Source organism: Salvelinus fontinalis, chromosome 28 (genome assembly GCF_029448725.1).
Source record: "Salvelinus fontinalis isolate EN_2023a chromosome 28, ASM2944872v1, whole genome shotgun sequence".
NCBI lineage: Eukaryota > Metazoa > Chordata > Actinopteri > Salmoniformes > Salmonidae > Salvelinus > Salvelinus fontinalis.
In genome coordinates this window covers 39,912,742-39,939,599 of record NC_074692.1, presented here as the reverse complement: position 1 = coordinate 39,939,599, position 26,858 = coordinate 39,912,742, and the positions used below count along the sequence as shown (strand labels likewise).

Below are 26,858 nucleotides of genomic sequence, written 5' to 3'. Positions count from 1 at the left end.
CATTTTACCAGCTGGGACTGTGAGTTCCTGCAAAGGTTGATCACACATGCACGCCATAACTCAACCGCCTCACATTGCTCATCATTTAGAAAAGCCTGTTGGTTAGCTTCAAAAACATGGCGGCCCTTAAAGTATTATCACGAGCGGATAATGTATTCTTCAAAAACCTATCTGCCACCTGCAGATCCAATTTGAACTTCACCCATTCCTTGATCAAGGTTAGTATCGACATGCGTCAATGACCAAATACAAACATGCAACCAGTTAGATACATTGGGAAGCGTTGCTTTTTTTGTGTGCGAGTGTTTATTTTAAGCCTGCTACGTCAGGTTAGTGCGAATGTGTCATATGGCACGTTCTATTTTAACCCATAAATTGTTCTCTGGAATGCAATTGAAATCAAAATTCATTATTTGCATTTACTGTTGGCTACTATCAGCGTATACTTGGCTACTGATCCGTTATGTTATACCTCAGCACTACTGACCCCTTTCATAAATGTTCGTGATGTCTGATGCTTCCATTCCCTGATCCATGTGAGTTATTTCCCGTCCTGGTATCTTAGTAGCCTATATGGTGGTTAGCAGTAGGCACTACTCTGTCACCCATAAAAACTCAAATGACCTTGGCCGAGAAAGGGACCTTGGATTTCAATTTAATGTGTCCATTTGTTTGTTTTGCCAGTATCATGTGTTTTATGTTTACAGTAGATAGTTCCCATTGAAGACACTCACACTCACCCCCCCCCCCCCCTCCAGTCCCTGTGATACAAGTGTAACAGTATAACTTTAGTACGTCCCCTAACTAGCCATTTCACATCCGTTACACAAGGTCCAACTATATTGCGATCGATTGGGGAACATATATAGTGAATATATTTGGAAGTTATTGATGTTGACTACCGATATATTTTTTTCTCCGTAATGCTCCTTTAAACTGTAAAGAATTCACCCTACCAACATAGCAACACAAATAAGCCTAAGAATGTTTGTCATTGACATTGCGCTGCAGGTTGCAGCCCAGTTCCCCCGGACCCTTTGCGTGTCACGCGCACTAAGGACAGCCAGAAGTAGAGGCATGTAAAAATGCAGTGCGGAACAGTCTCTGTAAAGTATAGTCTACAGGTGGTAAAATAGAAAATAAAGCATATTTAATGTATACAGCTCTCTGATAAGGGTATTGTTTAATCATGTGTTTGCATTTCAGTTTTAGAAGTAGTGAATTGGAGAGTATACACAGTACACACCCCAATGTTTAGAGAATTACGGTCTGACGTCATGCTAGTGTTGTTCAATACATTTTTTTGTGCATTGTTTCACCTATAGAAGTTGGCCTCAGTGTGCAGTAATCCTGTTATATTATGTTTTGGCCTCCTTTTGTCACATGTTATGCAGTTGCTTTTGTTTGGCTTTGCTGCCACAGTACAGTTTGTAGTTAGACCTCAGATAAGTTGTTGGAGGTTATAACCGTAAACAGAGCTAATGGTCGTTAAGGTTCCGTCTAGGTCAAGGCTATACAGTCTAAACAAAAGATGCTGGTCCGAGGTTAACAGTCAAGCTTATTTTGTGAAATGTTTTCCTTTTCCTTCTGGGAGCATTTTCCTCGGCTTGATTGGTCATAATTGCTGATTCACTATTGACAATTAATTTTTATATGAGCTGAGGTCAAAATCAAGCCACTTATGTCACATAACTATTATGAACTATCTTCTATTTGGACACAAATCCACCCAGAATACAGTTCCTCCCCAGTATTTTGGTGGATCATAATCGAGTGAAAGGTGTGATAATGGGTGAAAACTAAAGCTGGTCATAGGTTAATACAGACTAATGCGTTAACTACATCAGGGGGGGATTGCAGACCTATTCATTCTATTTATAACAAGAGGTTGATTTCACGTCACTAATGTCAGAGCTTATAAGAACTAGCCTACACACACGGTGTTGTTTTGTCAGGGACATTCTCAGATCCACCAGACTGCCTCATTCCCCCAGTGAACCTTCCATCTATGCTAGTGCAGTACGGTGGATATAATTAGTTACAGCAGAGGAGTTAAAGGATGAGCGAATGGTGGGTTAATGGCAGAAAATTAAAGGCTTGATGAGGTTAAAGGGTCTCCGTCTGCTCTCCAGGTCTCAGCTGAAGGAATTTGCTTCCTGGCAGAGTTCCAAAAATCCAACCAGTTCAAGACTGTCTGCTTGCCACTCTTACTCTAGCTGAAAAACTGTTGTGAACTGTACATATCCCCTTTATTTGTTGTGCCTGCCTGGTCCAACTTTTCTGTGCTGTAACTGAATACATTCTATACTATTGGTGTTGGTTTTTTATCTCACTGCCCTTAATGTGAAGTGCTGATTTTGACCCGACAGCCTTATCTGTGATGGAATGCTAGCACTGAGGAAATTCCACGTTAACAGAGTGATGCTGAAACTAAGATTAAAAAACTGTATGAAATGAAATGTATGCCAAACAAAATCCAATGATCGCAAAGTTTAACAAACCATAGAACTCTATGCACAAGGACTAATTTTAACAATTCCCACACAACATTTAATGAAAACACATTTACTTGAAGAACAGTGCAGATGCAAAGTTTTGTAACAGAATATCGGATTGTGCTGTTTGTGCCGTCCGGCTGTTACCATACTTAGCATCTGTACTGTTCTTCAAGTAAATGTGTTTTTGTTAAATGTTCCGTGTAAATTGTAATAAGTAGTGCTTGTACACTGAGTTGTATGATTTGTTAAACTTTGAAATCAATATTTTTTTGTTTGGCATTACGTTACCGTGGAAAGATCAGAGTGGAGTTTCCCACTGTTTTTTCCTGGATCTTAGTTTGTCACTACACCCCAGCACACATCTTATTCTGAGAGTAGGTGAATCTACCTGTGAGAAGAGTACTGAATATGGCAAAGTATTATTGAATGCTGCCAGAGTTTCTCACACTGTCTAACTGTGGGACTGTTCCTCTGTGTTCCCCAGATGTGTGGCTGCTCCTTCTCCACCTCCAGTCAGAGAAAGTCACAGTTCTACACAGACCCCACAGACGCTGTGAAGGACATCCCCAGTGGAGCCACCATCCTAGTGGGAGGTAAGATCAGGAGACAGTGAAGACTTCACTCTGGGCCCTGAAAGGGCTTTTTGCTGGGATGCCTTGCAATTGCAGCTGTCACTGAAGACTGTTTACGCCTGGACATTTACATGTACATGTTAGTTATTTAGCAGATTCTCTTATCCAGAGCGACTTACAGAAGCAATTAGGGTTAAGTGTCTTTGCCAAGGGCTCGTCAACAGATTTTTCACCTAGTCGGCTCAGGGATTCGAACCAGCGACCTTCCGATTACTGGACAAACGCTCTTAACCGCTATGCTAAGATTTATAAGAATTGGATAGGAGTGTAAGCAAAATGATGGGAATTTCACCTCTCCTATCAGAGACCAAAGTGGGGCTATTATGTTATTTATAATACGTGCACTATACAGGACTGTACCAGTCAAAAGTTAGGACACACCTACCTGATCACAATCAACACACACATATACAGTACCAGTCAAAAGTTTGGACACACCTATTCATTCAAGCGTTTTTATTTATTTGCACTATTTTCTTCATTGTAGAATAATAGTGAGGACATAAAAACTATGAAATAACACATATGGAATCATCTAGTAACCAAAGAAGTGTAAAATAAATCAAAATATATTTTAGGTTCTTCAAAGTAGCCACCCTTTGCCTTGATAACAGCTTTGCACACGCTTGGCATTCTCTCGACCAGCTTCACCTGGAATGTGTTTTCAACAGTCTTGAAGGAGTTCCTACATATCCTGAGCGCTTGTTGGCTGCGTTCCAACTCATTCCAAACCATCTCAATTGAGTTGAGGTCGGGTGATTATGGAGGCCAGGTCATCTGATACAGCACCATCTCTTTCTTGGTCAAATAGCCCGTACACAGCCTGGATGTGTGTTGGGTCATTGACCTGTTTAAAAACAAATGATAGTCCCACTAAGCGCAAACCAGATGGGATGGCGTATCGCTGCAGAATGCTGTGGTAGACATGCTGGTTAAGTGTGCCTTGAATTGTAAATAAATCACAGACAGTGTCACCAGCAAAGCACCATCACACCTCCTCCTCCATGCTTCACAGTGGGAACCACATATGCAGTGTCTCACAAAGGCACAGCGGACATATTTCCAACGGTCTAATGTCCATTGCTATTGTTTCTTGGCCCAAGCAAGTCTCTTCTTCTTTTTGGTGTCCTTTAGTAGTGGTTTCTTTGCAGCAATTCAACCATGAAGGCCTGATTCACGCAGTATCCTCTGAACAGTTGATGTTGAGATGTGTCTGTTACTTGAACTCTGTGAAGCATTTATTTGGGCTGCAATTTCTGAGGCCGGTAACTCTAATGAACTTATCCTTTGCAACAGGTAACTTTGGGTCTTCCTTTCCTGTGGCGGTCATGAGAGCCAGTTTCATTATAGCGCTTCAAGGTTTTTGCGACTGCAAAAGTTCTTGAAATTTTCCGTATTGACTGACTTTCGTGTCTTAAAGTAATGATGGACTGTCATTTCTCTTTGCTTATTTTAGCTGTTCTTGCCATAATATGGACTTGGTCTTTTACCAAGTAAGGCTATCTTCTGTATACCCAACCCTACCTTGTCACAACACAACTGATTGGCTCAAACGCATTAAGAAATTCCATAAATTAACTTTTAACAAAGCACATCTGTTAATTGAAATGCGTTCCTGGTGACTATCTCATGAAGCTAGTAGAGAGAATGCCAAGAGTGTGCAAAGCTGTCATCAATGCAAAGGGTGGCTACTTTGAAGAATCTAAAACATAAAATATATTTTGATTTAGCACTATTGATTTAGCACTATATATTTTGATTTAGCACTTTTGTTTATTCCATGATTCCATATGATTCCATATGTATAGTTTTGATGTCTTTACTATTATTTTACAATGTAGAAAATAGTACAAATAAAGAAAAACCCTTGAATGAGTAGGTGTGTCCAAACTTTTGACTGGTACTGTATATACAAAAATATGTGGACATCCCTTAAAATTAGTGGATTTGGCTATTTCAACCACACCCGTTGCTGACAGCTGTATACAATCGAGCATACAGGCATGCAATCTCCATAGACAAACATTGGTAGTAGAATGGCCTTACTGAAGAGCTCAGTGACTTTAACGTGGCACCGTCATAGGATGCCATCTTTCCAACAAGTCAGTTCGTCAAATTTCTGCCCTGCTAGAGCTGCCCATCAACTTTAAGTGCTGTTATTGTGAAGTGGAAACGACTCAGTGCAACAGCGGCTCAGCCGCAAAGTGGTAGGCCACACAAGTTCACAGAACGGGACCGCCTAGTGCTGAAGTGCGTAGCGCGTAAAAATCGCCTGTTCTCGGTTGCAACACTCACTACTGAGTTTCAAACTGCGTCTGAAAGCAACGTCAGCACAAGAACTGTTCATCGGGACCTTCATGAAATAGGTGTCCATGACCAAGCAGCCGCTCACAAGCCTAAGATTAACATGCACACTGCTAAGCATCGGTTGGAGTGGTGTAAAGCTCGCTGCCTTTGGACTCTGGAGCAGTGAACACGCGTTGTCTTGAGTAATGAATCACGCTTCACCATCTGGCAGTCTAACGGATGAATCTGGGTTTGGCGGATGCCAGGAGAACGCTACCTGCCCCAATGCATAGTGCCAACGGTAAAGTTTGGTGGAGGAGGAATAATGGTCTGGGGCTGTTTTTCATGGTTCGGGCTAGGCTTCTTAGTTGTACAGCATAAAATTACATTCTAGGCGATTATGTGCTTCCAACTTTGCGGCAACAGTTTGGGGAAGGCCCTTTCCTGTTTCAGCATAACAATGGCCCCGTGCACAAAGCGAGGTCCATACAGAAAGGGTTTGTCGAGATCGCTTTAGAAGAACTTGACTGGCCTGCACAGAGCCCTGACCTCAACCCCATCGAACACCTTTGGGATTCATTTAGAACACCGACAGTGAGCCAGGCCTAATGGCCCAACATCAGTGCCCGACCTCACTAATGCTCTTGTGGCTGAATGGAAGCAAGTCCCCTCAGCACTGTTCTAACATGTAATGGAAAGCCTTCCCAGAAGAGTGAAGGCTGTTACAGCAGCAAAGGGGGGACCAACTCCATATTAATGTCCATGATTTTGGAATGAGATGTTCAACGAGCAGGTGTCCACATACCTTTGGTCATGTAGTGTATCTCCTACAGGTAGGCTAGGGAGACACTTGTGTTATATGATCCAAGTCTAGTTTTTCTGTAAAAACTGTTTTTTTTAACAGGAGAAATGTTCATTCACACATTGCCTTGTTTGCTGTTCATAGATAATGGACCATGCTCTCAATTTTAGCTGCCCTGTCTGAATCATTCTGCGTCATTGCCCCCAACACACACACACACACACATACACACACATACAGAGACACACTGGGCTGCTACGACAGATTCCATAGGTCATAATAATAGAATTGGGCTTTTGTTTGTTTCCACTGTGTGTAAGGAAGGCCTAACTACACAGGGTCACTCTGTCTTCCAAGGAAAATAAGTCATTAATATAAATGACTGTTAACATTGATGTTTCTCTCTCCAGGGTTTGGTTTGTGTGGAATTCCAGAGAACCTTATCAACAGTTTATTAAAGACTGGTGTGAAGAACCTTACAGCCGTCAGCAACAATGCTGGGTAAGTGCGCGTGTGTGTCTGTGTGTGTGTGTCTGTCTGTCTCTGTGTGTGTCTGTGTGCGTATGTTTGCACATACACATGCAGGTGCCTGTGTGTAACCCAAAACCATGGATTGATTTTCCATCTCGACCCTCGTTTACTGCTGTTAAGAAAATGCCTGTGTTTCCTAATGCTAGTTAGAATCAGTTTTAAATTACAGGCCTCCAACCATGATAGTATCAAACATTTTAAACTGTTTTTCGAGAAGATGCCCTGCGTGGGATCATGGGGGATGCCCTGCGTGGGATCATGGGGGATGCCCTGCGTGGGATCATGGGGGATGCCCTGCGTGGGATCATGGGGGATGCCCTGCTGATCTAAAGTCCGTTTTATGCTTTACCCCCCTAATGGTTAACCCCCTAGAGTTGATGTCCGTGGCATTGGATGGGTCTCAACCCACCGCATCCTCCGTGAAAGCTGGCAGAGCCACAGTGGTGTTCGTCAGACCATGAGACTAGTCCCTAAAATTGGTCTTCTCATGAAACGTCTGATCGGTTTGGCCTACAAAATATTATTCTCCATTTTGTTCTACGACTTCCAAAAGCGTCACGGGACTCGTCTGAGGCCGGTACTGCAGATCTGCCAACTTCTGTCTGTAGCGTCCGAACAGTTTGGGCTACACACTGATATGACCCTTCTATGGAAAGGTGAGTCTCTCTCAAACATGTACATGTTGCTCTAGGACGAACACAAGCCACACAAGACTTGTCTGAACATACCCCTGTACAAGTAAAAAATAAGAATAATGGAAGTATGTATGAAAATAGTTTAGTGCCTAAAATAAAGGTGTATAACAAGGTGTCGTGATCTTTCTCTCAGATATAGGACAGACACTTCACAACAAACTTCCTTTTACAAAGTTTTTTTGACCATCTGTTGTTCCATTTAGTGAATGTGTTATTCAATACGTTTCTATGTGCTAATAGCAGTAAAGCCAAATTCAATGTTTCATCAAATCATTTTGTAATAATTTTTTTATACCTTAAGGTGTCTTAAAATAAAATAGCTAAATGATCATCTTAAAATTATTCCGTATGTTAACTTCATATTCATCATCTCTTGCACCACCCCAACGTCAACATAAAATTGTGTGTTTCAATGTGTTGTATTAAAAAAGAGGAGGAAGAGATGTGTTTCCAATGTCATCATCGATAGCTGGACTCATAGGGTTACAGGAACTGCACCAGTGACCAGTGGGAGAGATTGACCACTGTGCTGACTGGTTGGCTAGTTCACCCCAAGCTATCAGTGAGGATGAACTAATCCTGCTAGACGTGTGCTATGCTGTAGGACCAACGCTCTAAGGATGGTGCACAGACTGTAACAAAGTGTCTGTCTTCAGAAAGCAACCAGTTACAGTACATAATTCATGTTAGCCCTACGAATTAAAATTGCACATGTAGGCCTAATGTCAATGTTTCAGGTATTTGTCCAGTGAATCTTGTTAACCCTGGGATTGGCAACCTGTAATGTACAGTTGTGGGACAGTGAATCTAATAATAGCGGTATTCAGTGTGTTAGTTTATAAAGAGATGAATTTAGCACATCTCAGACATGCCACAGGAGCTGGATAAAATAATATAGCAACAAAAAGAAAGTGAATGTCCAAGAAACAATATTGAAAATGAAAAGAAAGTAAACTCCCAGTGTGTCCTTTGGCCGTAAAGTGATTTCATTTGGTTTGTTTGAGTCCGTTCTCTGATTTCATTGGCTTGTATTTGGTATAATTTCCTGGCTGTCAGTTTAATTTTAGAGTGCAGACATCCACTGACCGTTCCCCTGCAGCTCTTTCTTTGCATCTATCCATCTATGCCTAATCTCTTTGACAGAAACCTGAAGAACCAGTCATTTTAGAGTTCAAATCCTTTTGATTTATTACGGTCAGTGTACATGCCTATACTCGACCCAGATTAGCCATTTGACATTTCTACTAGTCAGACAATTGTCCGGAATCTGAGAGGGAATGGTTTTTAGGCTATAGACATAATAGAAAAGATAATAACAATTTCCAGAGTTATCTCAACACTGAAACTTCAGGAGAAGCAAGAGAAATGATAGAACCATGAGAACTGCTGCTTTTCTTTTCTCTGAACTCTGTGGAGTCTCTCTGTTTCACTTGCTCTCTTTGTTTCTCTGTTTCTCTCTGTGTCTCCCTCGCCCTCCCTCTCCTTCTCAGATACAGTGGGTCCTTTATGTAAGGTGTTATATGAGACGGGAACCTCACGGGTGCAGTAGGGCGACCCACTGAGCTTTCATAGGAGGACACTTTACCCACTGGAGGGAACTTTGTTTTACTCTAATTCCATAACCTTCTGATGGACTTACTGTACAACAGACACATCACACTTTTAATGACATAAGATGTTGTAAGCACTAAACATTCATGCCAGCACTGTTCAAACAGTGGGTTTTATTTTGTAGGAAAGGTTTGAGTTCAGCCCAGGTGTTGAAGAAGGAGCAGTCAGAAGCATCTGCCCTTGATTGAAAACACTGTCCATTTTGACCTAATTTCTTCAGCTAGAGGGGTTTGAACTGCTTGTGAGCTGCTTGCGGAATACTGTGAAATACTCAGTACCGCATGAAACACAGTAGTCTAAACATCTGCACACCAAGTTCTTAAAAACTGTGTTTAGTTTGTTGAGCTCTCAGTCAACAGACTTGTATTGGAGGTACAGAAAATGTAAGATTGCATAGACCATTGTGCGTGGGGGTTATCATTTCTCCAATATAAATTATTCTTGAAAATTGCTCCTCCACATTTAGAGATAAAGATTCATTTGGAAGTGTGTGCTGTGGGCTGCACATTCAATCCCCCTTGTTTCAGAAACAGGAGTACATCTGTTCTGCACAGTTTGATATGGAAATTATAATAAGATAAGAGCAGAAAGCTCTCTCTGTCTCTCTGTCTCTCTCTCTCTCAATGACATGCAGTATACTGCTGACTCGTCTATGTTAGCTGAACTAAAGTGGACATGATTGTCCAATATCTCCTAGTGAAGCTGATTGGACGTGTGTGTGTGTATCACAGGACTTGATAACTGTGTTGTTGGTGTTCTGAGCATTCTTGGCCTAGATGGTGTGAGTAAGCTGACCTAGAAGTTGTGTGAAGGACAAAGCCTGTTCTTTCCAGTCCCAAACCTTCCGCAACATTAGCAGCGTGACTGGGAGATCTTTCTTTAACTCACACAGACTATTTTATCCTACTAGATTTGATTGCAAGAATAAAGAGAAGTGATTAGTAAACTATGATTTTGCACAAGGTTTCACATTCATTACGAATATTTCTTATTTATCCCTAAATGAAGTATTTAGTGTAGTCTGAGTTTCATGAAGCCAATATATGCACTTCGGTCTTGCACTTGTTAATTGTCTTTAGTGAACTGCCTATATGGGTAGAGAAACAGTTGAGATTAGACCAGCTATAGTTTCACCACTCCGGCACAAGAAAGGCAGGTGACACATTGCTACCTGGAGTTAAACATCATTGTTTTATTTACCCCAGATCACTTCCATTAGTTAATGACTGACACTGAGGCTATTGTGGCAGCCCCAGCCTTTCTTCGTCTTGGCAATTGGGTAGTTTCTATACCCTCTTGAGGCAGCCTTGTTAACCATTGAGACTGCTCTCTTCACAGCAGTAGCTCACGCCAGTCTTTCAACTCCCAAAGACCATTGAAGTGGGGAAGATGTAACTATCTGAAGTAGTCCAACAACCAAACCACTTATGATGAGTCATGTTTCGTTATATCTTAGAATGGAAGAAGCAATCCTAGTATAAACTCAAGTGACCTTGGTTATGCCTTGCCTGCAGAAGTCAAGCTGTTTCTGTGTGTCTCTGTATCTGTGTATGGTTGTGGCTTGGCTGCCTGTCAGGAAGAGGTCTGGTGCTCCTCCTCTTCCTGTGGCCTTAAGTAACCATTTTGGAGTAATGTGAGCCCTGTACAAGACATAATGGAGTAAAGGAAGGGATAAAAAGAGGAGGAAGGAGAGAGTTGAAGAAAGATGAGAAGGGAATCAACTCTACAGTGGGAGGGAGAGAGGGAATGCGTACAGTAGCTTCATTGTATTCATTCCTTCTCCATTGCTCTGCTTTTTCACTTTGCAGAAAGTTTCATAACTGAAATCTAATTTCAGGCTGTTTTACTAGATCGTTGCACTTGGTTAACATTCACAGTAGCTTATTCACTGAGCCGGATACAACACCGCCACAGTAGCTTACTCACTGAGCCGGATACAACACCGACACAGTAGCTTATTCACTGAGCCGGATACAACACCGCCACAGTAGCTTATTCACTGAGCCGGATACAACACCGCCACAGTAGCTTATTCACTGAGCCGGATACAACACCGCCACAGTAGCTTATTCGCTGAGCCGGATACGACACTGACACAGTAGCTTATTCGCTGAGCCGGATACGACACTGACACAGTAGCTTATTCACTGAGCCGGATACGACACCGCCACAGTAGCTTATTCGCTGAGGCGGAAACGACACCGCCACAGTAGCTTATTCGCTGAGCCGGAAACGACACCGCCACAGTAGCTTATTCACTGAGCCGGATACGACACTGACACAGTAGCTTATTCACTGAGCCGGATACGACACCGCCACAGTAGCTTATTCGCTGAGGCGGAAACGACACCGCCACAGTAGCTTATTCACTGAGCCAGATACGACACTGACACAGTAGCTTATTCACTGAGCCGGATACGACACTGACACAGTAGCTTATTCACTGAGCCGGATACAACACCGCCACAGTAGCTTGTTCGCTGAGCCGGAAACGACACCGCCACAGTAGCTTATTCACTGAGCTGGAAACACCGCTACAGTAGCTTATTCGCTGAGCCGGATACGACACCACCACAGTAGCTTATTCACTGAGCCGGATACGACACTGACACAGTAGCTTATTCACTGAGCCGGATACGACACCGCCACAGTAGCTTATTCACTGAGCCGGATACGACACCGCCACAGTAGCTTATTCGCTGAGCCGGAAACGACACCGCCACAGTAGCTTATTCGCTGAGCCGGAAACGACACCGCCACAGTAGCTTATTCGCTGAGCCGGAAACGACACCGCCACAGTAGCTTATTCGCTGAGCCGGAAACGACACCGCCACAGTAGCTTATTCGCTGAGCTGGAAACGACACCGCCACAGTAGCTTATTCGCTGAGCTGGAAACGACACCGCCACAGTAGCTTATTCACTGAGCTGGAAACAACACCGCCACAGTAGCTTATTCACTGAGCTGGAAACACCGCTACAGTAGCTTATTCACTGAGCTGGAAACAACACCGCCACAGTAGCTTATTCACTGAGCTGGAAACAACACCGCCACAGTAGCTTATTCACTGAGCTGGAAACAACACCGCCACAGTAGCTTATTCACTGAGCCGGAAACAACACCGCTACAGTAGCTTATTCACTAAGCCGGAAACAACACCGCCACAGTAGCTTATTCGCTGAGCCGGATACGACACCGACACAGTAGCTTATTCACTGAGCCGGAAACGACACCGCCACAGTAGCTTATTCGCTGAGCCGGAAACGACACCGCCACAGTAGCTTATTCGCTGAGGCGGAAACGACACCGCCACAGTAGCTTATTCGCTGAGCCGGATACGACACTGACACAGTAGCTTATTCACTGAGCCGGATACGACACCGCCACAGTAGCTTATTCGCTGAGGCGGAAACGACACCGCCACAGTAGCTTATTCACTGAGCCAGATACGACACTGACACAGTAGCTTATTCACTGAGCCGGATACGACACTGACACAGTAGCTTATTCACTGAGCCGGATACAACACCGCCACAGTAGCTTGTTCGCTGAGCCGGAAACGACACCGCCACAGTAGCTTATTCACTGAGCTGGAAACACCGCTACAGTAGCTTATTCGCTGAGCCGGATACGACACCACCACAGTAGCTTATTCACTGAGCCGGATACGACACTGACACAGTAGCTTATTCACTGAGCCGGATACGACACCGCCACAGTAGCTTATTCACTGAGCCGGATACGACACCGCCACAGTAGCTTATTCGCTGAGCCGGAAACGACACCGCCACAGTAGCTTATTCGCTGAGCCGGAAACGACACCGCCACAGTAGCTTATTCGCTGAGCCGGAAACGACACCGCCACAGTAGCTTATTCGCTGAGCCGGAAACGACACCGCCACAGTAGCTTATTCGCTGAGCCGGAAACGACACCGCCACAGTAGCTTATTCACTGAGCTGGAAACAACACCGCCACAGTAGCTTATTCACTGAGCTGGAAACAACACCGCCACAGTAGCTTATTCACTGAGCTGGAAACAACACCGCCACAGTAGCTTATTCACTGAGCTGGAAACAACACCGCCACAGTAGCTTATTCACTGAGCCGGATACAACACCGCCACAGTAGCTTGTTCGCTGAGCCGGATACAACACCGCCACAGTAGCTTGTTCGCTGAGCCGGAAACGACACCGACACAGTAGCTTATTCACTGAGCTGGAAATACCGCTACAGTAGCTTATTCGCTGAGCCGGAAACGACACCGCCACAGTAGCTTATTCGCTGAGCCGGAAACGACACCGCCACAGTAGCTTATTCGCTGAGCTGGAAACAACACCGCCACAGTAGCTTATTCACTGAGCTGGAAACAACACCGACACAGTAGCTTATTCACTGAGCTGGAAACAACACCGCCACAGTAGCTTATTCACTGAGCTGGAAATACCGCTACAGTAGCTTATTCGCTGAGCCGGAAACGACACCGCCACAGTAGCTTATTCACTGAGCTGGAAACAACACCGACACAGTAGCTTATTCACTGAGCTGGAAACAACACCGACACAGTAGCTTATTCACTGAGCTGGAAATACCGCTACAGTAGCTTATTCGCTGAGCCGGAAACGACACCGCCACAGTAGCTTATTCGCTGAGCCGGAAACGACACCGCCACAGTAGCTTATTCGCTGAGCTGGAAACAACACCGCCACAGTAGCTTATTCACTGAGCTGGAAACAACACCGACACAGTAGCTTATTCACTGAGCTGGAAACAACACCGCCACAGTAGCTTATTCACTGAGCTGGAAACAACACCGCCACAGTAGCTTATTCACTGAGCTGGAAACACCGCCACAGTAGCTTATTCACTGAGCTGGAAACAACACCGCCACAGTAGCTTATTCACTGAGCTGGAAACAACACCGCCACAGTAGCTTATTCACTGAGCTGGAAACAACACCGCCACAGTAGCTTATTCACTGAGCTGGAAACAACACCGCCACAGTAGCTTATTCACTGAGCCGGAAACAACACCGCTACAGTAGCTTATTCACTAAGCCGGAAACAACACCGCCACAGTAGCTTATTCGCTGAGCCGGATACGACACCGACACAGTAGCTTATTCACTGAGCCGGAAACGACACCGCCACAGTAGCTTATTCGCTGAGCCGGAAACGACACCGCCACAGTAGCTTATTCGCTGAGGCGGAAACGACACCGCCACAGTAGCTTATTCGCTGAGGCGGAAACGACACCGCCACAGTAGCTTATTCGCTGAGCCGGAAACGACACCGCCACAGTAGCTTATTCGCTGAGCTGGAAACGACACCGCCACAGTAGCTTATTCACTGAGCTGGAAACAACACCGCCACAGTAGCTTATTCACTGAGCTGGAAACAACACCGCCACAGTAGCTTATTCACTGAGCTGGAAACAACACCGCCACAGTAGCTAGACCATGAATAACACAACAAACCTTTATTTAAAAAAAAAAGGTGTTGCAAAACTGTGAGTGCTTAGTAAACTGTGCATAGTGACCTGTGTGTTGTAACTTGTCTTGTCTCCCTGCAGGGTGGATAACTTTGGGCTTGGTCTGCTCCTACAGACCAAACAGATCAAGAGGATGATCTCCTCCTATGTGGGAGAGAACGTTGAGTTTGAGAAGCAGTACCTGTCTGGGGAGCTGGAGGTGGAGCTAACGCCACAGGTAACACGCACGCGAACACACACTTCATTGCTTTACTAGTTTTCCCATTCTACTTATTGGGAGTGAGATGCATTAGTGGTGGAGGTTTTGAATGTCCAGGTTCAGTGATTTTGAGTAATGATGTCATTGATGACCTCGGTCCTCCAGGGTACCCTAGCAGAGAGGATCAGAGCAGGAGGTGCGGGTGTTCCTGCCTTCTTCACAGCTACAGGCTACGGTACCCTCATCCAGGAGGGTGGCTCCCCCATCAAATACAACAAAGACGGAACTATCGCCATCGCCAGCGAACAGAGAGAGGTCAGACCCCAGCCTCTTCCACCATGTTGTTTCTAGCACCACATTTGTATTTATTAGGCATCCCCATTTAGTTCCTGCCAAGGCAGCAGCTACTCTTCCTGGGGTTTATTATGGATCCCCATTTAGTTCCTGCCAAGGTAGCAGCTACTCTTCCTGGGGTTTATTATGGATCCCCATTTAGTTCCTGCCAAGGCAGCAGCTACTCTTCCTGGGATCCAGCAAAGTTAAGGCAGTTATACATTTTTTAAAACATTAAGTGTGTGCCCTTTGGCCCCTACTCTACTACCACATATCCACAACACAAAATCCATGTGTATAGTGCGTATGTTATTGTGCGTTTGTATGCATGTCTGTGGTTATGTTTGTGTTGCTTCACAGTCCCCGCTGTTCCATAAGGTGTATTTTTATTAGTTTTTTTCAATCAAATTTTACTGCTGTCAGGAGTTACTCAATGTGGAATAGAGTTCTATGTAGTCATTGCTTTATGTAGTACTGTGCGCCTCCCATAGTCTGTTCTGGACTTGGGGACTGTGAAGAGACCTCTGGTGGCATGTCTTGCGGGGTATGCATGGGTGTCTGACTGAACAATAGTATAGGTTCAGCTCTTTGATAAGTGTTAGTAATTTCAGTCGCTGTAGTAGTGACCTGTATAGTGTTGAGTCATTCGAATACATAGACATGCTGGCTTTACTCAAAGCCAGTGGCATGTCATTAGTAAAGATTGAAAAAGTTTTGGGCCTAGACAGCTGTCCTGGGGAATTCCTGATTCTACCTCGATTATGTTGGAGATGCGTCCATTAAAGAAAGCGATCTGTGTTCTGTTAGACAGGTAACTCTTTATCCACAATATAGCAGCGGTTGTAAATCCATAACACATACGTTTTTTCGTCTAACCAAACAGCCCACTATCTTTTTATCATCAATTTCTCTCAGGCAATCATCAGTCATTTGTGTACCTTCAGTGCTTGTTGAATGTCCTTCCGTATAAGCATGCTGAAAGTCGGTTGTCAATTTGTTTACTGTAAAATAGCATTGTATCTGGTCAAACACACTTTTTTCAAAAAGTTTACAAAGGGTCGGTAACAGGCGGATTGGTCGGCCATTTGAGCCAGTAAAGGGGGCCTTACTATCTTTGGATAGGGAAATAACTTTTGCTTCCCTCCAGGCCCGAGGGCACACGCTTTCTAGTAGGATTAAATTGAATATATGGCAAATAGAAGTGGCAATATCATCTGCTATTTTCCTCAGTAATTTTCCATCCTATTTGTCAGACCCTGGGTGCTTGTCAGTTGTTAATAGACAACACTTTTTTCTCCTCTTCCACACTTTACGGAATTCAAAATTACAGTGCTTGTCTTTCATAATTTGGTCAGATATTCTTGGATGGGTTTTGTCATGCCTGCATTTGCTAATTTTACCAATTAAAAAAATCCTTAAATTAGTTGGCAATATCAGTGGGTTTTGTGATGAATAAGCCATCTGATTCAATGAATGATGGAGGGAGTTTGCCTTTTTGCCTAAAATGTATTATAGGGTGCTCCAAAGCTTTTTTACTATCATTCTTTATGTAATTTATCTTTGTTTCATAGTGTAGTTTATTTTTATTTAGTTTAGTCACATGATTTCTTAATTTGCAGTACGTTTGCCAATCGGTTGTGCAGCCAGACTTATTTGCCATTTATTTTACCTCATCCCTCTCAAACATACAATTTTTCAATTCCTCATCCATCCATGGGGATTTAAGTTTTTACAGTAATTTTCCTAATGGGCTCATGATTATTAGTAACTGGGATAAGCAATTTCACAAATGTGTCAAGTGCAGCATCTGGTTGCACCTCATTACACACCACAGACCAACAGATATTCTTTACATCAGTAACATAGGAATCACTACAAAACGTATTGTATTACCTCTTACACACTATATTAGGCCCAGCCTTTGGAACATTTCCTAGATATGGCTACTATATTGTGATCACTACATCTGAAGGATTTGGAAACTGCTTTCAAGCTAATTTTTTCAGCGTTAGTAAAGATGTGATCAATACATGTTGATGATTTAATTCCTGTGCTGTTTGTAACTACTCTGGTAGGTTGAATGATAACCTGAACCAGGTTGCATGCACTAGTTACAGTTTGAAACTTTCTCTTGAATGAGCAGCCTGATGAAAGCCAGTCAATATTTATTTCACAAAGAAAATATACCTCTTTATTGATATCACGTACAATATCAAGCATTTCACACATGTTATCCAGATACTGACTGTTAGCACTTGGTGGTCTATAGCAGCGTCCCACCAGACTGGGCTTTAGGTGAGGCAGATGAACCTGTAGCCAAATTACTTCAACAGTATTTAACATGAGATCCTCTTTAAGCTTTACAAGAATGTGGTGCTGAATATAAACAGCCACACCTCCCCCGTTGGCTTTTCTGTAGGTCTTATAACCATGTATTGCTACCACTGTATCTTCAAAGGTATTATCTAAGTGAGTTTCAGAGATAGTCAGAATATGAATGTCATCTGTTACTAGCAAATTATTGATTTAATGAACCTTGTTTCTTAAGCTACATATGTTAATGTGGGCTATTTGTAACACTTCTCTGGGATTGTTGACATTCACCACCGTGTGACACAAAGACACATCTCCATCTCTGACTGCTATTATTAACACATACTGAAATGGCACACCGTTAGCTTTATAACCACCCCCAACATGCTGTCATCTCCAGCTGTCTTCTGGTCCTGTCTCTTGAATGGCTTGCTATGTCATTGTTCGGCAGGTGCGGGAGTTTAATGGCAGGCATTATATCATGGAGAAGGCCATCACTGGAGACTTTGCTCTGGTCAAGGCCTGGAAGGCTGACAAGGCCGGGAACATCGTCTTCAGGTAGCTACCATTACATTCACCTGTGTCTGTCAATCATTCGTTTTGGGTCCAAAAATGACCTGATATCCTTGAATCCCTGCACAAAGCATAGGGTGCCAGTTATTATGACCGTAGGAGCTTATGTACCCCTTAGAAAATCTGTGGCCACTAAGACTGTAATGCTGCCGAAGAGACAGGGTGCCACATTACGGCTTAACAGTCATGATAATAGTATTATGGGAATAAACATTTAACACACATTTACCCAAGCCACTGTGATTTAGACCACTGCTTTCGCCAGGTCAGGTTTAACCCTTCCTCATCACTTTGATGCTACCACAATAAGCAGACCAACAGATATTCTTTACATCAGTAACATAGGAATCACTACAAAACGTATTGTATTACCTCTTACACACTATATTAGGCCCAGCCTTTGGAACATTTCCTAGATATGGCTACTATAACACACATTTGACCGTAGGTCGCTTGGCTCAGTGCCATATTAATTGATGGTAGGAGATACAAGCCTTTAAGCTCAGTGACTGAATTAAGATATTGACAATAGACAGCTTAAAGAGATTAAACATTCTCCAGAAATTAAAAAACAAATCAGAATTAGGTCTGACTGAAATGGCTTTTCTTCTGAGTTCGCTTGTCTTTCAGGATGTTAGAAGAACATTCACTCTGTCCACATATCAAAACGGACCCATATTGTTTTTTTTTTTTTGTTGTTGTTTTGTTTACAACCTTGCATTCAAACTTGTGAATGATTACACTCCTGTACACTGAAAATGTCCTAGTAAATGCAATTCAATTTGTTCACCACAGGGGTGCAGTATTTGCTTTCCAACTAACTTCACAGGCAAAGACTGTCAGTGTTGAAACAATGGTTAGTCGATACTGAAACGATACCACAGCAACAAAAAAAATGCGGATTAGCTAAATCACAGAATAACCATTGAGCTTTATTTTTTTAAACATGTTGTTAACTGGTAAAACAAATAAAATATATTATATTCTATATTCAATTTAATGTAAAAATAAAACACCATATTAAATAGTAGAAGAATACCTCAAATGTTCCTTATGCAAAACCATATCAGAGACTGAGCAGACAGAACTGTTTTTAAAATGTTATTTGATACATATCGGGGTTAATTTGCTCATCTATGGTCATAATATTGGGTCAAATGGCATTCGTTAGACCTAGGATTTATTACAGCTAAATCATTTTAATGTGATACATGAATAGTTTAGTTCCAAAACGACACAAACACTTTGAAGCGCCTGTCTGAAGTTTCTACACTGAGTGTACAAAACATTAGGAGCACCTTCCTTATATTGAGCTGCACCCTCACTTTTCCCCTCAGAACAGCCTCAATGCGACAGGGCATGGACTCTACAAGGTGTCAAGCATTCCACAGGGATGCAAAAGCATTCTATGTTTCCCACAGTTGTGTCAAGTGGCTGGAGGTTCTTTGAGTGGTGGACCATTCTTGATACACACGGGATACTGTTGAGTGTGTAAAACCCCGGGCCTCCCGGGTGGCGCAGTGGTCTAGGGCACTGCATCGCAGTGCTAACTGCGCCACCAGAGTCTCTGGGTTCGCCCCCAGGCTCTGTCGCAGCCGGCCGCGACCGGGAGGTCCGTGGGGCGACGCACAATTGGGCCAGCGTCGTCCGGGTTAGGGAGGGTTTGGCCGGTAGGGATTTCCTTGTCTCATCGCGCTCCAGCGACTCCTGTGGCGGGCTGGGCGCAGTGTGCGCTAACCAAGGGGGCCAGGTGCACGCGGTTTCCTCCGACACATTGGTGCGGCTGGCTTCCGGGTTGGAGGCGTGCTGTGTTAAAGAAGCATTGAGGCTTGGTTGGGTTGTGCTTCGTAGGACGCATAGCTTTCGACCTTCGTCTCTCCCGAGCCCGTACGGGAGTTGTAGCGATGAGACAAGATAGTAATTACTAGCGATTGGATACCACGAAAATTGGGGAGAAAAGGGGATAAAAAAATAAAATAAAAAAAAAGCCCAGCAGCGTTGCACCTACTACTATACCCCGTTCAAAGGCACTTACATTTTTTATGTTGCCCATTCACCCTCTAAATGGCACACATACACAATCCATGTCTCAAGGCTTAAACATCCTTCTTTAACCTGTCTCCTCCCCTTCATCAACACTGATTGAAGTGGATTTAACAAGTGACATCAATGAGGGATCATAGCTTTCACCTGGATTCACCTGGTCAGCCTGTCATGGAAAGAGCAGGTGTTCCTAATGTTTTCTACACTCAGTGTATGTTTGTCATTGTTACAATATTTTTTTTTTTCAAATTTAGTAGAATAATGACAATGTTACAATGCAAATGTCATAAAATAGCTTCTTTGTGTTATTTTGGAACTAAGCATCGCTTGCTCTGCACTATTTTGTAACACATTTTGCTTAATTGGTTTTGTTGGGCTGGTCCTCGTCTGCTCTGTAATCAAAGTATTCCCATTGTTCGCTTCTACAGCCAGTTTTATCAACAAGTTGCTGGTGTGGAGGTATGATGTTTCCGCTTGCTTCTCAAAAGTGGCTTGCGGTGTCAGCTGCAAGCGCTAGTAATTTGGCTAGTTTATTACTGCCCCCTTGAGGAGATTCAGACAAGTTACTAGACAGACTCCTTCCTCTAAATCCTTATATGACGTGACACATTTGACAGAAGTATCGAAAGTATCAAAAATTATAGTGCTGAAAAGTTTTTCATGTTCTAGTATTGATAAAGTACAGCAGTTTTGTATACCGTGCAACACTATTGTGAGCTAACGTCATCTCTCTGTCTCTCTGTGTGTGTGTCTAGGAAAACAGCTAGGAACTTCAATCAGCCCATGTGCAAGGCAGCCAAAGTCACCATCGTAGAGGTATGTGCCATGTCCCTGCACTCCAGCCCCCTTTCCCCTCTCTTGTCTATGGTACTGCTGTGTTGTCTTAACAGCACAGAGGGAGAGGTATTGTTGTTGCTGATAATATTAATACCATTTCCACTACTGCTACTATTATTATTATTATTGATGTCTTATTGCTGTTAGTCCCACTACTGTTGTTATAAGTGTATTTTGACAATGTAAGTAATTTAACTGGCCATGTCAACAAAGTCGGCTGAATTGAATAGAGGGACAAAGATTTGTGATAGACAATGAGAAACCAGTAATCTAACTACAGCCTCATTTGGATGGCCTGATTTGAAAGTCTAGATGATACAAGTTGGCTCACTCTGATGGTATTATATCCACTGTTGGGGGTCACAATGTTATGTGGTCCACTCCAGTGATTACCACATGGTGGCTCTCAGCCAGTCCTTCTGGGGTTGTGGCTTAAGACTGGGTTGTCCTTAGAAACATTGCTGGTCACAAGACAATTATTTAAAAAAACATAATTTTTGTAAAAAGATAAAAGGTGATGTATTTATTTTGTAAATGTTTTAATTGAACCTTTATTTAACTAGGCAAGTCAGTTACAGCTTGGAATCGAACAAGGGACTGTATTGATGCCTCTTGCACTGAGATGCAATGCCTTAGACTGCTGCGCCACTCGAGAGACCTTAATGGAGGGGGGCACTGTGCAAAAGCGTTTGTGTACTGTTTCTGTTATCTGGCCTCTCTCTCCATCAGTGTGATACAGACTGGGTTGGGGCTTTGTGTGGTGACATTACTGCTCTCTGGGTCATTTATGGCAGCATGCCCTGAGCACATTGATCATCCTCCAGCCCCAGACTGGCTATAAACTGGCTGTCACCCCATCACCAAACTTACGATGGCTGACATGAATCCACAGAGACTCAGCATTTTAGCCTTTTGAGATATTACCCCCCCCCCCCCATGCTATGCTCTGTAGAGATGTAAACCACTACCCCCCACCCTCTGTTCTGTTTAGATAAAAAAAAAACACCCCCCCACCCTCTGCTCTGTGTAGATATTAACCACTACCCCGCCACCCACTGCTCTGTGGAGATATAACCCCCCCCCCCCCCCCCCCTCTGCTCTGTGGAGATATAACCCCCCCCCCCCCCCCCACACCCTCTGCTCTGTGGAGATATAAACCACTACCCCCCCACCTTCTGCTCTGTGGAGATATAAACCACTACCCCCCCACCCTCTGCTCTGTGTAGATATTAACCACTACCCCGCCACCCACTGCTCTGTGGAGATATAACCCCCCCCCCCCCCCCCCCTCTGCTCTGTGGATATATAACCCCCCCCCCCCCACACCCTCTGCTCTGTGGAGATATAAACCACTACACCCCCACCTTCTGCTCTGTGGAGATATAAACCACTACCCCCCCACCCTCTGCTCTGTGGAGATATAAACCACTACCCCCCCACCCTCTGCTCTGTGGAGATATAATGCACCAGCCCCCCCCCCCCCCCCCCTGTCTGTGTGTGTGGAGATATAAACCACCACCCTCCCACCCTCTGCTCTGTGGAGATATAATACACCAGCCCCCCCCCCCCCCCCCTGTCTGTGTGTGTGGAGATATAAACCACCACCCTCCCACCCTCTGCTCTGTGGAGATATAATACACCAGCCCCCCCCCCCCCCCCCCCTGTCTGTGTGTGTGGAGATATAAACCACCACCCTCCCACCCTCTGCTCTGTGGAGATATAATACACCAGCCCACCCCCCCCCCCCCCTGTCGTCTGTGTGGAGATATAAACCCTCTTAGTCATAAGAAGGAATGGAAAGTCTGACTCAGTAGCTGGGTGCTCAGGCTGGGAGAGATTCATGTGCTGGGAGAGAGAAGCGCTTTCCTATATTCCATTAGACACTTTGAATGTACAGTACTTATCTTTTCAATGAATCCAAGGCAGCCGTTGATTTTTCATGCTATGTAGTGCAGAGGAGAACTAGCTGGAGAGCTTTCTGTTTTCAATGCAAGAAGCATATTTTCTAAGTTAAGCGGTTGAAGGGGTATCAGCGGGGTCGAATATGTGAGTCCAGTGTAACTCTGGAACAACAGTCTTTTACAAGGACATTTACATTGGCTTATTCCTCCAGGTACTCAAAGCACTTTAGACTACATTATATTGGGGAAAACTACATTTATTCTCGACAAATGTGTAGCACCCACTTGGCTTATACGTATGTTGAAGTTGTTGATGCTGTGTGTGTAGGTGCGTGCCTGACCGAGTGTGTGTTGTGAGTTCTCTTGAGGTCCGTGAATAATAAACCAGTTGAGTTGAGTGGGAGGAGAGGAGAGATCCAGGCTGCTGGGGATGTAATTGTTTGTGTTTAATCATAAACTGTCGGCTTCAACCTTTAGGATTCTCAACCATCTGTCTAGAGTGTCTGAATGAAATTTTAATGAATGAATGAATTACATTTTATTTTCGTGTCAAATCGCCAGTTGGCAACCCATCCCTTATGGGATTAATTGAAACAAATATTACATTAATTCACTATGATAATTCTTCTTCTGGTGTTCTCTGCAGTGCACATTACTATCAATACATAATAGTATATAAGGTTATACAAACAATAATTATATTCCTAGAGCAGTACTATATATACACTGCTCAAAAAAATAAAGGGAACACTTAAACAACACAATGTAACTCCAAGTCAATCACACTTCTGTGAAATCAAACTGTCCACTTAGGAAGCAACACTGATTGACAATAAATTTCACATGCTGTTGACTTCGTCTCATGCTACCACTAGAGTGAGAGCACCGCCAGCATTCAAACGTGACCAAAACATCAGCCAGGAAGCATAGGAACTGAGAAGTGGTCTGTGGTCACCACCTGCAGAATCACTCCTGTTTTGGGGGGTGTCTTGCTAATTGCCTATAATTTCCACCTTTTGTCTATTCCATTTGCACAACAGCATGTGAAATTTATTGTCAATCAGTGTTGCTTCCTAAGTGGACAGTTTGATTTCACAGAAGTGTGATTGACTTGGAGTTACATTGTGTTGTTTAAGTGTTCCCTTTATTTTTTTGAGCAGTGTATATATATATATATATATATATATATATATATATATATATATATATATATATATATATATATATATATATATATATACAGTATCAGTCAACTGTTTGGACACAGCTACTCATTCAAGGGTTTTTCTTTATTTTTACTATTTTCTACATTGTAGTATAATAGTGAAGACACATATGGAATCAGGTAGTAACACAAAAGTGTTAAACATATCAAAATATATTTTATATTCGAGATTCTTCAAAGTAGCCACCCTTTGCCTTGATGACAGCGTTGCACACGCTTGGCATTCTCTCAACCGGCTTCACCTGGAATGCTTTTCCAACAGTCTTGAAGGAGTTCCCACATATGCTGAGCACTTGTAGGCTGCTTTTCCTTCACGCTGCGGTCCAACTCAAACAGCTACTCTCGACCCCATGGTGTGGCAGGTATTTAGCTGTCTCTGTCACTCACTCACTCACTCACTCACTCACTCACTCACTCACTCAGAAAGTGCTGAACAAACAGTCCAACAACTTGATGGATGAAGTGGTTTATTTGGACTTCAAACTGATAGTAAAGTGTGGTCTGTGCAATAATTTTTCATAGTCTAATGAGTCAAGCTTGATGGCAACTGTTGTTCAGGGGACTTCAAGCTTGGTTGTAAAACATTATTGCACATGACATATTTTATGGAGTACAGACCAAATGGTCTAAATTCATAACAAATCAACCACCTAAATGGTATTGATGTCATGTTTTATACTAACTAGTGTAATTTAACACAGAACAACAGTGGCAGAGATGTCTCCCCAGAGAGAGGAAAAGAGGGAAGGAAATTGCAATTAAAACAAGGTCAGTAAAAATAATGACATTGTTTTTAAAAAGGAGAGATATATATATTTTAGGTAGCCTAAATAAATGTTACTTTAGGTACCCAATTTTCAGTTGGTGTCACGTCTCAATTAATGGACTTCACGTCTACTTAACACACTTCCCAAACATCCTTTGAAATCAGATTATGAACAGACGCTGAAAAGAGCGGAGTATGAAAAATTGCATCCAACTTCTTAATTCATCGCCTTAGAACATCAAGCATGGCATTTTTCTCGACGCCCAGGTAGGCTACACAAAAGAAACTGTCAATTTCAGCAGGAGGCTAATCTTTGAAGTTTTTTGTTGTAGGCTCCTTTTCATTTCCTTTCAAACAGCCGTCTGCATATCACAAATGCTTTTATCCCCCTATTGTCTAAATTGCAGTGAAGCCAACAGCAGACATAACCAACAGCATTCTAAGATGTGATGGGAGTAGCTCTTCTAATCCAAACTGTCTTCCTCACACAAAACCCAAAGTTATCAAACAGTTACTCCGCTGAGAGAATCACCAGCAGAGTTCTTGAACACTCTAGAATACTCTTGCACACACAGCCATAGAATAAGTGGAAGTGATATTCCCATTCAAAGCAAATCCTGCATCTGGGTGCACCCTATAAGGATTTGTCATTAGAATATGTCTATGGGATTTAGACTCTATTGTCTCTTTAGAAGGTAACACAACCATGCTCTGTCATAATGTTTGCATTAACAATCACACTATCACTTTTTGGATCAGCAAGAGCTGAGAATCCTTAGATGCACAATTTAATTATTTTATTTTTAATTCACCTTTATTTAACCAGGTAGGCCAGTTGAGAACAAGTTCTCATTTACAACTGCGTCCTGGCCAAGATAAAGCAAAGCAGTTCGACACATGGAGTAAAACAAATGGAGTAAACACATGGAGTAAAACAAATGGAGTAAACACATGGAGTAAAACAAATGGAGTAAACACATGGAGTAAAACAAATGGAGTAAACACATGGAGTAAACACATGGAGTAAACACATGGAGTAAAACAAATGGAGTAAACACATGGAGTAAAACAAATGGAGTAAACACATGGAGTAAAACAAATGGAGTAAACACATGGAGTAAAACAAATGGAGTAAACACATGGAGTAAAACAAATGGAGTAAACACATGGAGTAAAACAAACATACAGTTAATAACACAATAGAAAAATCTGAATACAGTGTGTGCAAATGTAGATGAGTAGGGAGGTAAGGCAATAAATAGGCCATATAGGCAAAATAATTACAATTTAGCCTTAACACGTTCGCCCTGTATTCATTTTGTGACCTGAAAACAGACATATCCTCATTTACCTCTTTTCGTGGCGACTCCTTTTCATGGCACCAATGCACATGAACATTATCTATGAAATGTAGGCAATATATCCCTGTATTGATATAATCATTAAGCCACTTTTATCTCTGATAGTGAAACAATTACGATCTCACTGAAGATAAGTGAATCTTTGCTGGCAGAGCAAGTTCAGAATTTCAATCTGTGATGTTGTGGGTGTTGATCTGTGGGTGTTGATCTGTGGGTGTTGATCTGGAGGTGTTGATCTGTGGGTGTTGATCTGTGGGTGTTGATCTGGAGGTGATGATCTGGAGGTGATGATCTGGAGGTGATGATCTGGAGGTGTCGATCTGGAGGTGATGATGTGGCTGTCGATCTGGAGGTGATGATCTGGAGGTGATGATGTGGCTGTCGATCTGGAGGTGATGATGTGGCTGTTGATCTGGAGGTGATGATGTGGCTGTTGATCTGGAGTTGATGATGTGGCTGTCGATCTGGAGGTGATGATGTGGCTGTCGATCTGGAGGTGATGATGTGGCTGTCGATCTGGAGGTGATGATGTGGCTGTCGATCTGGAGGTGATGATGTGGCTGTCGATCTGGAGGTGATGATGTGGCTGTCGATCTGGAGGTGATGATGTGGCTGTCGATCTGGAGGTGATGATGTGGCTGTCGATCTGGAGGTGATGATGTGGCTGTCGATCTGGAGGTGATGATGTGGCTGTCGATCTGGAGGTGATGATGTGGCTGTCGATCTGGAGGTGATGATGTGGCTGTCGATCTGGAGGTGATGATG

General features: G+C 43.2%; 1 protein-coding gene across 1 annotated transcript in view; it reads left to right on the top strand.

Moving 5' to 3' along the window:
• The first annotated feature begins 7 nt into the window (after window positions 1-7).
• The window catches only part of LOC129826698 (succinyl-CoA:3-ketoacid coenzyme A transferase 1, mitochondrial-like), a 131,460-nt gene continuing 104,609 nt past the window's right edge, over window positions 8-26,858 (top strand). The window contains exons 1-7 of the mRNA XM_055887706.1: window positions 8-218; window positions 2,983-3,091; window positions 6,629-6,719; window positions 14,624-14,759; window positions 14,907-15,056; window positions 17,839-17,945; window positions 20,759-20,819. Of these exons, the coding sequence (XP_055743681.1) occupies window positions 117-218; window positions 2,983-3,091; window positions 6,629-6,719; window positions 14,624-14,759; window positions 14,907-15,056; window positions 17,839-17,945; window positions 20,759-20,819 (756 nt within the window). The 5' untranslated portion in view covers window positions 8-116. The remainder of the gene's footprint in view (window positions 219-2,982; window positions 3,092-6,628; window positions 6,720-14,623; window positions 14,760-14,906; window positions 15,057-17,838; window positions 17,946-20,758; window positions 20,820-26,858) is intronic.